Here is a 12,859-nt window from a genome sequence, read left to right as displayed (position 1 = left end):
GGCGCCCAAAATCAAATTGTCCAGCATTTCTGTTCTCAGATAACCCTAATTATTACTCCCTAGTTATGTAAGAGAAATTCAAAAAATACCTCAAGCCTTTAAACTATTGAAAGAACAACCCCAATTCGTAATACTATGTGTCAGAATATATGAGCTAATTCATGATTGGACCCCATGAGATAAAAAAAACACTATGCATTCTTATCTATGCACGATCGATGCATAAAAAGTCTGTGTGGACAAATTTTGACCTTATTTCATTAATATTTTTAGGACTTTTAGAAAAAGTGTATGTTTTGTCGTTATTAAATTTTTTTTTTGCTTTTGTTAATTTTTCGTTAAACTTTTATGGATTATTAATTCGAATCAGAAAAGTAGAATTTTTTTTTTACCTAAATATTTTGAGAAATAATTACATTTTCACAAAACAAATTTAACGCAAAATTAACAAACGCAAAACAAATTTAATTAAGGACAAAACGTGCAATTTTTTTAAAAATCCTAAAAAGTGTCCGTGGAACAAGGCGTTACTGGTGTTGAAAATAGTGGGAGTGCATGAAACCCTATTTCTCCGAAAGGGGCAAAGAAAAACCGCTATCTTCCTTTTCTCGGCCCCAAATTCTCTATGGGAAGTTGTATGCGAAAAGACCGTTAATGGCCGCTCCAAAGCTCTTACTATCAAACCTTCTTCGTCGCCGTCCACAAACCCTAGCCTCACTGACTTCTTCTTCTTATTCAATCTTCTTCGCCCAATCGAGCAACCGAGAAACCCCCCAAAAAACCAGTTCTGGCCTTCCATTCTCGACCGTGCATCCTCTCGCTCTTCACTACGGTTTCGTGTGGTCCCGCTCTCTCTCCACTCGCGGCGACTCGGACTACGGTCGGGATCTGAGTGTGGACTCGGCCGCTGTTCGGGCTGACGAGGAGGAGCTTATTGACTCAGGGTTTTCTTCTTCTGTTTCTGATGCTGGTGATGTTGATGGCTCGGAAATCGCAGAGGCACTGGTTAGTGCTTCTGATGTTGGTGGCGATGGGGAGCCGATTCTTCCCGTTCGTGCGCTGATTTCGTTGCTTGATTTGTTCCACAACTCAACCGGCTGGCCTTGGTGAGTAAACGAAGAGGCATTTTTGTAGTAACATTGATGAAATAACGGAAGCTGTGTTTTATTTTCTTTTGAGTGATGAAAAAACATTGGAATTGGTTTTCACCTAAGTCACATGGTGTGCGTGCCTGGCCTTGAGCGAAAGCCTGAAAGCAGCTTTCGAAAGCATCACAAAGACACAAACTACGAATTCGCGAGGATTGAGAGCAGGAGCATTCCACTTTGGATCACTGAAAAGCCCAAGTGAATTTTTTTTTTTAATCTTGCTTTTTTCCTGTAGGCAAAATCAGCTTTGATATACTCTCCGTCTTTGGTGGATTGAAAAGCAGAGTGAAAACACGAAACAATTAATTAAGCATGGAATGACAGGGCCGGAGCGATTATTTGGGGGAGTGGTCCAAAAATACAGAAGGAAAAAAAATTAAATAATTGTGTCTGCTAAGAAACACTCTCTCCGTCCACAAATAGAAAGTTGTCCCCCCTCTTAGTCAGATTTCACATAGAACTTGAAAGAACCTCGAGTTCCATTTTAGCAGATCGTTAAATTATTTCCTTTCTATGTTGATGGATGGTTAAACTACAAAAAATGTGTACTTTTTGGTATTATGAATGGTTAACTTTAGAATCCTATACTTTTGCTTGAGCGTTAAGTATGTTGATATTTTTGGGTGCCAACTTTGATTTTAAATCTTGCTCCGTCATAGAATTGAATGTATGTTATCCCCTAACTACCCTCCTTCAAATAGTCCGTGTTTGCCAACCTTCCCTTTGTTTGGTTGATGAGAAATGAAGGTTAAAAAAAACAAAGCACACTTAGTGATGCTTGCAGGTTTTAGCTTTCCATGCTAGGAGAGAGATGAATTTGATGTTAAACAAAAGACTTTGTTCTTTTTCTGGCTCTTTATTCTGTTTGTTAGGCTGTGGGAGGAGCGATCTCCAGTTTTGTAGATTAACATTCACCGAACTTCGTGAAAATTGAAATAAACACACAGATGTATTTAATTTTGTTTGGTTGCAGACAAAGAATACTTTCTCGTTGCAGTTCATATTTAAATGCAGCATTTAAAAACTACTGTAAGTTGTTTGTTTCTGAATACTTTAACCAACCCTGTTTTGAACCTAGTCTGATTCGGGTGCATTCCATGTTTTGATTTTAATTCATGTCTCAGCAATTGCATGGATGATGCAGGAAAATGACATTGTCAATCTGCTTTTCTTTATATTCTGTATGATCTGGTGTCTACATACTTAACTAATGATCTTCCAGGTGGGTATTAATTGCCTCCTCCACTTTGGCTCTTAGAATTACACTGCTCCCCGTGCTTATATTTCAACTCAAGAAGTCCAAAAAGATTGCAGAATTGCTTCCTAAATGTGAGTCTTATTTTCCATCTCTTTTGGTGTGCATATTTGATCAGACCGTAACCATGAACATATTATAGGCATGTGTATGCCTGAAACTATGAGGTCTGCACATAGGCTTCGGGCTCAGTTATGTTGAGCTTATTTGATTGACAATTCACCCCTGAGCAGACTTTTGATCTCCATTTTGGACTGTTATGAAATGATTTGATTCACAGGTTTTGAATTACGATTCACGACTATTTTTGTTTCGTGCAATGTATTCATATTGATGACCTCATGACCAGCTGAATTGTATCGAATTGTGGAAAACATATCTTTTGATTCTAACGACTATGACTCAATGCTCTGAAAGTCGCTAAGCGCTGGTCGGGTTAAAAAGGGGTGCCTAGCGCCTTGGCACCGACTAGTCGGCCACCTAGCACCTCGGCGGCGCCTAATCTAGGCGTTGGACCACTGCATAGCTCCTAGGTGGCCTAGGTGGCTGCCTTTTAGAACACTGCTATGACTTCATCACTTTTGTATTCCCCACCCCAGGAACTCTCAGGAACCGGTCACTGAGGTTGGTAAACTCAGGGTTTTAAAAATAACCTAAAATGGGGAAAATGCGGAAGATATAGTAGCTGGTGTTTGGAAAACACTATTACACCATTGTAGACTCCCCAATTTGGCTGGGTAAAGGTTTAAGCTCTGCCTCTGGTGGTCTCAATGATGAAATTGTTACTAAAGCTGAGCAAATCCTCTGATTTTAAAGGATTAAGGATCTTAGGTAATACTTTGGCTCTAGAGGAGTGTCAATGTTGGCAAAACAGAACATAGAGTAAATTTTAGGGCCCAATAAAGTATTTTAGCCTTGGTGGCTTTGATGACTTCCGAATTTGTCTTCTTTCAACCCAATTCTTGTAGACCAAACATTAGAGTTGTTAAGGTTGGCTTCCAGCATCTTTTAGTCCTTTGAAAAGGCTTTTCAATGTTATGAAATGAGACTTTATCCAATATGGATTGGCAACAGCAGTTAGCAGCTCAACGTAGTGGCTTATACCTTCCATCGCTTCATTCATGCTTTGCCAACCAGCTAGAGAAGAGATGGAAGGGTGAAAGGTCTCGACTGGGGAATATCCGCTCCTAGAGTAGGAAGACCTAAGTTGGATATTAGCTCTTTACCTTTCGGAGAAGACCAGTAGCTAAGTCTGTTCTTGTTGTTTTACCCTTCGGAGAAGCATGTCCGACTAGTGCTTTATTTCTAGCTGCCTTAATACCCGTAGCTAGGGGGTTGTGAGCGTTTTACTAAAATGAGTTATTTTTTGACCTTCCAAGGGTAAGATGGTCATAACTTTAAATGTGCAAATCATACTAACCACTTGTTTTCATTGGGGTGAAGAACTATTCTCCCGCCACGTCCAAAACGACCAAGCTGGACTGATTCGCTTGTCCACGGTTGGATTTGTGGCACTTAACAATCGAAGACGGTTTAGATTAGCTTGAAAAATACAGCTTTCAGGCTTGTGTCGGATCTGGTTCATTCAACGTGCTCTAATTGACCCAAAGAAAAAGATTCCGTCCCTATATTTTGTGATACTTTCACGTTCATACATTACTTTCCACTGATCGAAAATCACTGATCAAAATAGAAAAGTAGCTGTCATCTTGTAAAAAAACAAAAGTAGCTGTCATCCTTATCATTACTCCTCACTTTTTCTTTCCTCTCTACAGCATCCTCTGTCTACTTTGTAGAAATCTCCAACTCCCACGGACCTCTCTCTCTCTCTGTCTCTCGGAAACCGCCCTCTGATCTCTCTCACACATAATCTCTCAAGTCTCAAGCCCCGTTCCAGAAACCTTCTTAAAAAATAAGCAGTTGATTTCACATTTTCAAACTAAAAAATAATGTAAATGAAAATTAAATTTTCGATTTTTTTTTTGCACCGTTTAAAAGATCTCAATGAGATCTATCAAACAAGATCCATATTGTTAGGAAAATTATTTGCGTAAACACATGATTTTTTGAGCTTGAAATTGCCTTCTTAAAAAATAAGTACTTGTTTGGGTTTCTGGAACGGGGCCTCAACCCCTATCCCATGATTCCACCTTCTCCCACATTTCACTCTTCAATCAAGCAATGAGAACGGTAATGGAGACCACATTGAAGTCCTGCCATTGAGTCTCTATTTCTCTCTTCTGTTTTCTGATTTTGATGCCATCAGAGTTGTACGCGTGCTCGTGTATATCCTACCCTAACCCTGCATTAGTTGGACTGTCTTCTTCAAGGCCTAACCCAAACTTGAGAGAAAAAACCAAAGCAGAGTGTCACCTGATGTAAACTGACCATCAATAGAAGCAGCAGACTCCATTCATTTCGATATTAACTCGGTCGACAGTGGGTGGAGAACAATTGAAACCCGACTTGTTCGGGTCGGTGGATGGGTCTAGGGTAAACAGGGACAGAAGTGGCCTTATGGGTGGGGGTGCTATGGCCACCCCCAACCTTGCTAAAAAATAAACCTAAATATATTATACATATACATCTAAATTATACTAATGTAGTATCTCAACACCCCCTGATCGTAAGAAATAGAATAAATAACATATTATAAAGTAAATAATTTCGTACTGGAAAATATTTTTTTTGGTGTCAGTATTTTTGCTCCCGTATGAGAAATTAAAAAAGAAAATATAAGTGTGAAAAGTTTGTAGATAATCGGTTTTAGCACTCCCTCTAGCATAGGTAACATTGTAAATAAAAATTCAGCTTGAGCCATGAGAAACATATCACCAATGCATATTCCTTCCCTGCTAGGGGAGAAGTTTTGATTTGAAGGGGAGTGGTTGTTATTCAAATTTCATGCTTGCATTTCAAAGATGTGCAAGGAAAAATCCCAAATTCAATAATCATGTCAAAAGTCGAAATTTTGAGTTTTAAGCTTCGGCGCTCCATGTAAATTTTGGCTCAGTCCTTGAGGGTAAACGCGACCAGCCCGACTTGTGCCCACCCCACACCTGGGTTTGAAAGTAGACCCAACTAGCTTTCCAATGGTTCAAACCACGTGCAAATTGGAGTTAGAAGTGGCCAGGGCGAGCTTGCGAAATTCGACATGTTTATGTTGTCATCATCTAGCGTAGTGTCCCTAGCGGCCGCACAAACAGTCAACCATGCTGACTGGTTTGCACTTATGTTTAAGCATGCCACATTCCTATACCGTACATGTTTATGTTGTCATCATCTAGCTGTGGTTTAATATTACAATGAAAGAAGATTGACTAAAATGAATAAACAAAGCCTAAAGTCAAAATGGCAGAGGCAAACCTTTGGGTTGGGCCAAGAGGGGTGCCTAACACCTTCCCCTCCTCATATTCTAAGTTCCTAAATGGTATCTTGGTAATTAAAAGAAAAAAACTAAGTGGCGACTCCGTAAAGTGCGCCACATCGTGCACTGCTGAAAATATATTCTGCAATTGGTATCTACGAATCGACATGCTTGAATTGGTGTCACGAGGAAACAATGGAAATCTAACCAGCTTGTGGGTTATGCTGCAACAGGTGCCCACAACCACGTAATTCTATTTGGAGAATGTTGCAAAAACTAATCTAAACCACGAGATTTTATTCTATTGAAGCTCGATCTTAACCTCTGCTGTCATCTCCACAAACTTTTATAACACTAAAAGTTTTGGGATAGATGTTGCACTTTTTCTATGGTTGTTTAAATTTGATCTCATAGCACCCTTATCAACTATTTACCACCTCATCATGATATGTCACTGACTACTGTTTGTTTGATTGATTGCATTGTTTCGAACTCACCTCTCTTCATCCTCTCCCATTTAGCACCCACAGTTATCATCGGCACACCGCCCTCCCATGTTCAACTGCAGCCTTGCCTCCCTTTCCCATTGCAGACCCTTTTTCTCCTATCCTCCGATTTCGTTCTCCATTCTAATATGTTATCCAAACACCCAACGTGATCAGCAGACACCGAATTTAAGTGGCTCAAATAATGACCCATCTACAAAGCCATCATCATGTTTCCTTAATCAAGGAAACTGAGAGTATGTATGGATGTTTTGGACAAATTTGCGGATTCTATTAAATTTCTATCTTTTATTTTCCCTGTTTCACTTTCTGGAAAATTCTCCGGCATAGAAATAAGTCTCCGCCTCTTCTTCAAAGAGGCGGTGCCGCAATCTTGTTTTGTTGGTTGAGCGGCTGCTTGATCGAAGTGGTGGCTGTGCAATCATTGAGAGGCAAAGTCGTGGCCAAGTAATCTTCCTAGCGGATTCGCAATTAGTATGGTTACCATACTGGCTAGTATTTTTTACTTCTTTCTAAGCATGCTCCTATCCCCAATCTACATGTTTATTGTAGTCCTCACATAACTATGGCTTCTTTGGTTTTTTATACACTAAATGAAGCTTCACTAAAATGAATAAACACTTATTAAAGGTCAAAAGGTAGCTAAGAGGGGTGGCTAAGAGCATCCGCATCAGCCTCAACCGATTTTGGACCAAATTATTCTTCAAATGCCACTTTTCAATTTTAACTAGTCACTTTTTCATAATTACATAAAATCAGGCTCTTTACTCTCACTCTCTTCTCAATTAAAATAATATAATAATAGGAGATGGAGCTTTTTTATTTATTTATTAAAGTAATGTGGGGCTTCTCCTGAAAATGGCTGTTAGTTCAAATAATTGGGGGGCTTTTGATAAAATAATATAATAATAGGAGGTGGGGCTAAGAATAATAGTATTATATAGAGTGACTAGTGAATAGTTCCTCGGCTGACTAAACAAGGAACTGTTCCTCTTTCATATTGCAAGGTCATTATAGCAAGCTTGGTGCAGAGTAGATTTTGGAGTTTTTTTGGATTTCCCTCGCTACTTTAGTTTGCATGGGCTTTTAACAAGCTTGATTCCCTCCTCCTCATTGTACTCTGAGTTCCCAAACTATGAATCTCCAAATGGTTTCTTGGTTCCTAACACAAAGTGGCCACTCCATAAAGTTTGACACGCCGAAATAGGTGTCAGGAGCAAAGAATGGAAGTCGAACCAGCTTGTGGGTCATGCTGCGACGGATGCCTACAACCCTGAAATCTGTTTGGAGAAAATTACAAAAATAATCCAAGATCTTGACCTTGAAGTGCCCCTGGGATTTTTTCTTTTCAAGTTCGATTTTTTCTTTCCAACTCTGCTTGGTTCGTGCTTAGAGCCTTATCTTTATTTCCTAGCCAGTCCCAAGCCCGGATAAAGGAGGAGGGTTGTGCGTTAGGTAGCTAACAGCTAGCACTTAAAAAGCCCGTCAGATCTTTATGACATGAATCCAAATACCCTTGACAGAGCTCAATGGAGGAAAATGATTCATGTAGCCGACCCCAAGTCATTGGGACATAAGGCTCGGTTTGATTTGGTTTGGTAAGTTCGATCTTAATTTTTGCTGTCCTGTAGTAAAACTTTGGGACAGATGTCACACTTTCTCTATGGTTGCTTGAATTTGATCTCAAATTTAATTAAACGCTCTACTCTTTAGTAGCCATTTATTACCTCATTATCATGCTTCACTTAGTTATATGATTGACTGCATTGTTTCAAACTCACCTCTCTTCATCCTGCCTTGCTTAGCACTCACAATCATCAACACGCCACCTCCCATCTTCCACCGCTACCTTCTTTCTCTCCCCTTCACCCGCCACGCTCAAACCTCTCCCACAGCTAGCCCCCATTTCCTCCCATTACCTTTCTACTGTAGCCTTTCCTCCCACTCCACCATTGCGACCCATTTTCTCCTATCCTTTAGTTTCATTCTCCATTCTATTGTTCTCTTTGTGAAGGGTGTGGTGCTTTTATTGGAAATTACTTTCCTCTTTCCAACAATGCCATCTACAAGGGGTGTGATCAATGATACTTGAATTTCAAGGGAGAACTCCATTGTCCACATGCTTGCCCATGCGGTTTATGAGTTTTCCTTTTAAGCTTGAAAGTTGAAACAAAATGATCTCCATTAGGACCATAGTTCACTATTGAATGGACTCGAGTAAAGGATCTTCATATACTTGTGTGTACTATCTAATTCTTATTTCAAAGGACATTGGGACACAGGAAGAATTCAAATTTCTTTAACATTTATTTGCCCAGGTGAGAATGGTGGTACAAGTTAACATAGAGCATTTGTACATAGAATGCAAGTTTTATGAATAATTACCATGTATATCCGAGTACTTTGATAATGTTGTTAGGCGATTGTTCAATTAAGAGGTGAACACATTTCTTGTACTCTTAACCTATTCTTGACTGCTGAAGTATTTTCCGAGTTAAAAACATTACATGAGAAATAGAAGTATTTTCCGAGTTAAAAACATTACCTGGGAAGTAGACTGTTTAACACCTCACTTAGGTAAATACCATCTTCTTTTTGTTAGTCCCAATCAATTGGGGTCGGCTATATGAATCCTGTTTTTCCATTTCGCTTTGTCTAGGGCTACCTGTTCACTTATATTTAATAAGCCCAAGGCTCGATTTGGTAGTAGAGTGGTGCTCTACGACTGTGTAACTAACCACTTTTTGGTACCAATTGCAACACACTGTTACCATTGGCGATATTCCACTCTTTCTACTACGTTCCTATAGTAATTCTTGGTCAGTATTGTTCTCTATTGCACGTTAAGTAATAAAGCGGTTGACCATATTCGGCTATGTTCAAACTATTACGAGAAACCACATATCCTGTTTCCCAGTATTCTACAAAGGAACAGTTCTAGATTTTAATTTGTCAGCTAATCAACTTACACATGCTCTTGTCTTGACTTTCTTGTGCATCTCTTAAAGTGCCACCTCCATTCCCACCACCTCTCTCAGGAGGAAGTTATAGAGAACAATTTTCACTCTTCCGCAAAGAAAGACGAGCAGTTGGCTGCCCTTCATATTTATGGCTCCTAGCTTATGTTTCTGTCCAGGTGATGCTCCACTTTGCTCTATAATGTAATGTTAGTATTTTTTGATTTTTACTTTAGTCCCATTGTTTCAACTGCATGAGGTTCATGAAGCGGTGCGGGATTACTTGTTAAGGACATTTATACGATACGACAACATTGGCTGACGGTACATACAAAGTTTGGTAAGTTCAAAAGGAACGGAGCTGCTAGAAGTTAAATTTGCACCAACTAGATAAATTGTGGAACTTGGAGGCACAATTAGGGTCAAGGAAGTCTCAACAGAGTGTGGGTCATTTTTCTCAGGGTTAGTGGTGTTTAGAAAAAAAGTTCTCCAAAATGACAAGTCTGATCTGCATATGACCAATGCATAATCAGCACAAATAGTAGATGTTGTTTAGCATTCTGTTCTAATTATTTAAAGTAATTAGGCTTAGTTAATGGTTGGGAATGTCCTGTGGGACGGTGTGCAATTGGGTTGTCATGGTGGATGTGGTGGGTTTATTATGGTAGAAATCCATGCATCGGAGTCGTGCCTATCTGGCATTTAAGCAGCAGACTCAATAATGAGAGTCAGGATGAGGCACAAGAGTGCCAATAATGTACAACACCCTTAGTACTCCCTCCGTGCTAATTTACTTGTCCCAGTTCTATTCTAAGAGCATCCCCAATGGGGGATGGAAACCAGTTGCTATACTTAAAATACAATCGGATGCAAAAAAAAACCCCTCCAATGGGGATGTAAAATGGAACAAATCTGGTTGTAAAATAGCAGAGATGGAAAAGGAGATGGATATTTCCATCCCCATTTAACTACAGCTATAATTGACAACACATCACCCCAACTGATTCTACCAGAAATTTGGTCATCCGGAGTTACTTGATTTCGTCGGAAAGTCACCGGAATCTGCAAGAACATGTCGGAATCCGCAAGAACACACCGGAAGGTTGCCGGAAACAGATTTTAGAGAGGGGTTGGATTGTCGTCGCCGTCCGAAACCCTCGTCGCCGTACGAGTTCGGTCCCTGGCTGTGCCTTCCGAAACCTTGTCGCCGTCCGAAACTGATTTCAGAGAAAGCTTTGGTTCAGGGCGGTGTGGTTCTCATCAGAGAGAGAGAGAGAGAGAGAGAGAGAGAGAAGGGGGGGAGGCGCGGTGGTTTCTGGTTCTCATCTATCTTCTGTTCTGTTTGTAGATGGAGAGAGTAAAGTTGGATTGTATCTTCTGTGTCTTCTGTTTTGATCCGACCGTTGCCTTTTCTTTCTTTCTTTTTATTATGAGGATCCGACCGTTGGCTCAGCAAACGGATCACAAAATATGGCAATGGTGTTTTTTTTCCTACCTATAAATGTGTGTTTTGAATTGGATTTTACAGAACAAAAATTTTCTCCCTTCATCACAAACACACTCCAAAAAAAAATTGGGACAAAAGGTTTTTTTTTTTTTTTTTCGGAATATTTTTTTTTAAGTCCTTGATTACCAGATAGTACTTGAATTTGGGTTAAGAAAGTTGGGGAAAATTGAGGAGGAGGGAAAGTTATTTAATTATCCATCCCTTTTTTACATCTCACCATTGGAGAACGGTGGGTTCTATTTTACATCCAACTAACTTTTAACCACTTTTTTCATCTAAAATAACTATCCATCCGGTTCCAAAATACATCCCCATTGGGGATGCTCTAACTGGATAAAAAAACTAGTTATATCTTTAAATTGGTAATGAATTTTACATCTAATATGGATCTTGTTTGATAGATCTCGATTTGTTCTATAATATAATGTTTTCAAAGTCACCTAAAACATATAAATTACTAGATATAATCAATTAAAAAGTGGTACGAACTCCCAAAAGTGACAATTAAATTGGGATGGAGGTAGTATGGTGGGAGATGTCCAATGTTGGTTTTAATACATAAGCAGTCCCATAATCTTGTCCTTTTGGAGCCTTAACTACATATGTGATGCAGGACCACTGGAGGAAACTTAAGGTATTGCGTCCTATAATTGGATTTACTGTGGGTTTTGGTTGTTGGAAGTTTGCAGGTTCAGGGCTTTGCGATGAAAAAATTTGAGTTTAAATATCCAAATCATAGGCCATTGCTATTCAAGATCCAAAACAATGAGTAATTTTTGGTTTAGTGGATAAACCAAGGCAGGCACTTATCAAAACGAGAAAAAAAAAAAAAACCAAGGGTGCACAATCAGTAGAAGAAGGGGTTTGTGGTTGATTTAGGCAGGATTGGAATGGGTTTTTGTGGGGGAATAGGATGGACTACCCCACGGGCTATTCGTATTTGATCGGAGAGGATGGTTAATTGTATTCTACTATTTTATTTAGAAATTCTGAGTCGTAGGGATTATTGTTAGGTGAACTTATCTTTCTTGAATATTGTTTATGTAGAGGACTCTAAAGATCATGTTTTCATAAGTTGACTGAATGAATTAAATTTCGATTATGGAGTCCTATGGAAATGCTTTTACATCCTTAGGCACGGGGATGTCAGATGTCTAGGGGTTTTTAGGCACAAGGATGCCTAGAGTTCCTTTTCTATAATTTTCTTGATAGTCCGACATCAGTGTTGGGGCTGCAAGTATAACTTTTAAGGAAGTGAACAGTAAATTGGGTTATGGAGTCATTTGCAGAGTCCTTATTCCATCGACAATATTTTGATTTGCCAAAGTTTCTTACCATCTACTTATGAAATATAAATCCTTGCAAGGATGAGAAAAGTCTAGCTACTTGTGAAAATTAATATGGCAAATGCTAAACAATTTCCCCGGGGCACAAGTTAAGTTGTAATAAATATGGAATATACACAAGTTTAGGTGCAATAAAATTTGGATGGTGCAATAAATATGGAATATGCACAAACGAACAAGGAAACATGAATAATGAGTATTTAATGTCATAACTGTTTTTTCTCTTTTATGCTCATATGCCCAATGCCGATGTCAATGCCACATTGGTCTGACCTAGACTAGAGAATTAACTTCGTTTATTTGGGGTTAGTTTCTCCACTTCATCTCCCCTTTTTCATTTTGTCTTCACGTTTTTTTTCCAATTGCAAGGTATTGGCTCCCCCTTTCATGTACATTTTTATTTTAATATTTTATTTTTAGTTTTTTTTTTGGTCCGTAATGGCGCTTCAAATTATAGGGCAATGGATGAAGAATTTTTGGACCATGAGTTCACTCAAAGAAAAAAAAATTATTTTGACTTGAATGAGAAGCATTTATTCAGGAATGGTGTTTCAAATTATAGGGCAATGGTTTATATTTTTTTAGCACAATTTAATTGGATATCTGTTATTTGCTAAAAGTAGCAGACACATCGTTATGGTATACATGCTAAAATAGTGGAGTAAGGCCCCGTTCCGGAACGTAAAATAAGTACTTATTTTTTAAGAAGGCAATTTCAAGCTCAAAAATAAGTGTTTACGTAAATAATTTTCTTACTAATATGGATCTTGTTT

General features: G+C 38.9%; 1 protein-coding gene across 1 annotated transcript in view; it reads left to right on the top strand.

Moving 5' to 3' along the window:
- Nucleotides 1-551: 551 nt before the first annotated feature.
- The window catches only part of LOC131304017 (ALBINO3-like protein 2, chloroplastic), a 31,352-nt gene continuing 19,044 nt past the window's right edge, over nt 552-12,859 (top strand). The window contains exons 1-3 of the mRNA XM_058331111.1: nt 552-1,106; nt 2,371-2,477; nt 9,285-9,412. Coding sequence (XP_058187094.1) covers nt 556-1,106; nt 2,371-2,477; nt 9,285-9,412 — 786 coding nt within the window. The 5' untranslated portion in view covers nt 552-555. The remainder of the gene's footprint in view (nt 1,107-2,370; nt 2,478-9,284; nt 9,413-12,859) is intronic.

This window comes from Rhododendron vialii, chromosome 10a, assembly GCF_030253575.1.
Source record: "Rhododendron vialii isolate Sample 1 chromosome 10a, ASM3025357v1".
NCBI classification, from domain to species: Eukaryota; Viridiplantae; Streptophyta; class Magnoliopsida; order Ericales; family Ericaceae; genus Rhododendron; species Rhododendron vialii.
Note: the sequence above shows the minus strand (reverse complement) of the source record. Positions and strands in the feature narration are given on the sequence as shown.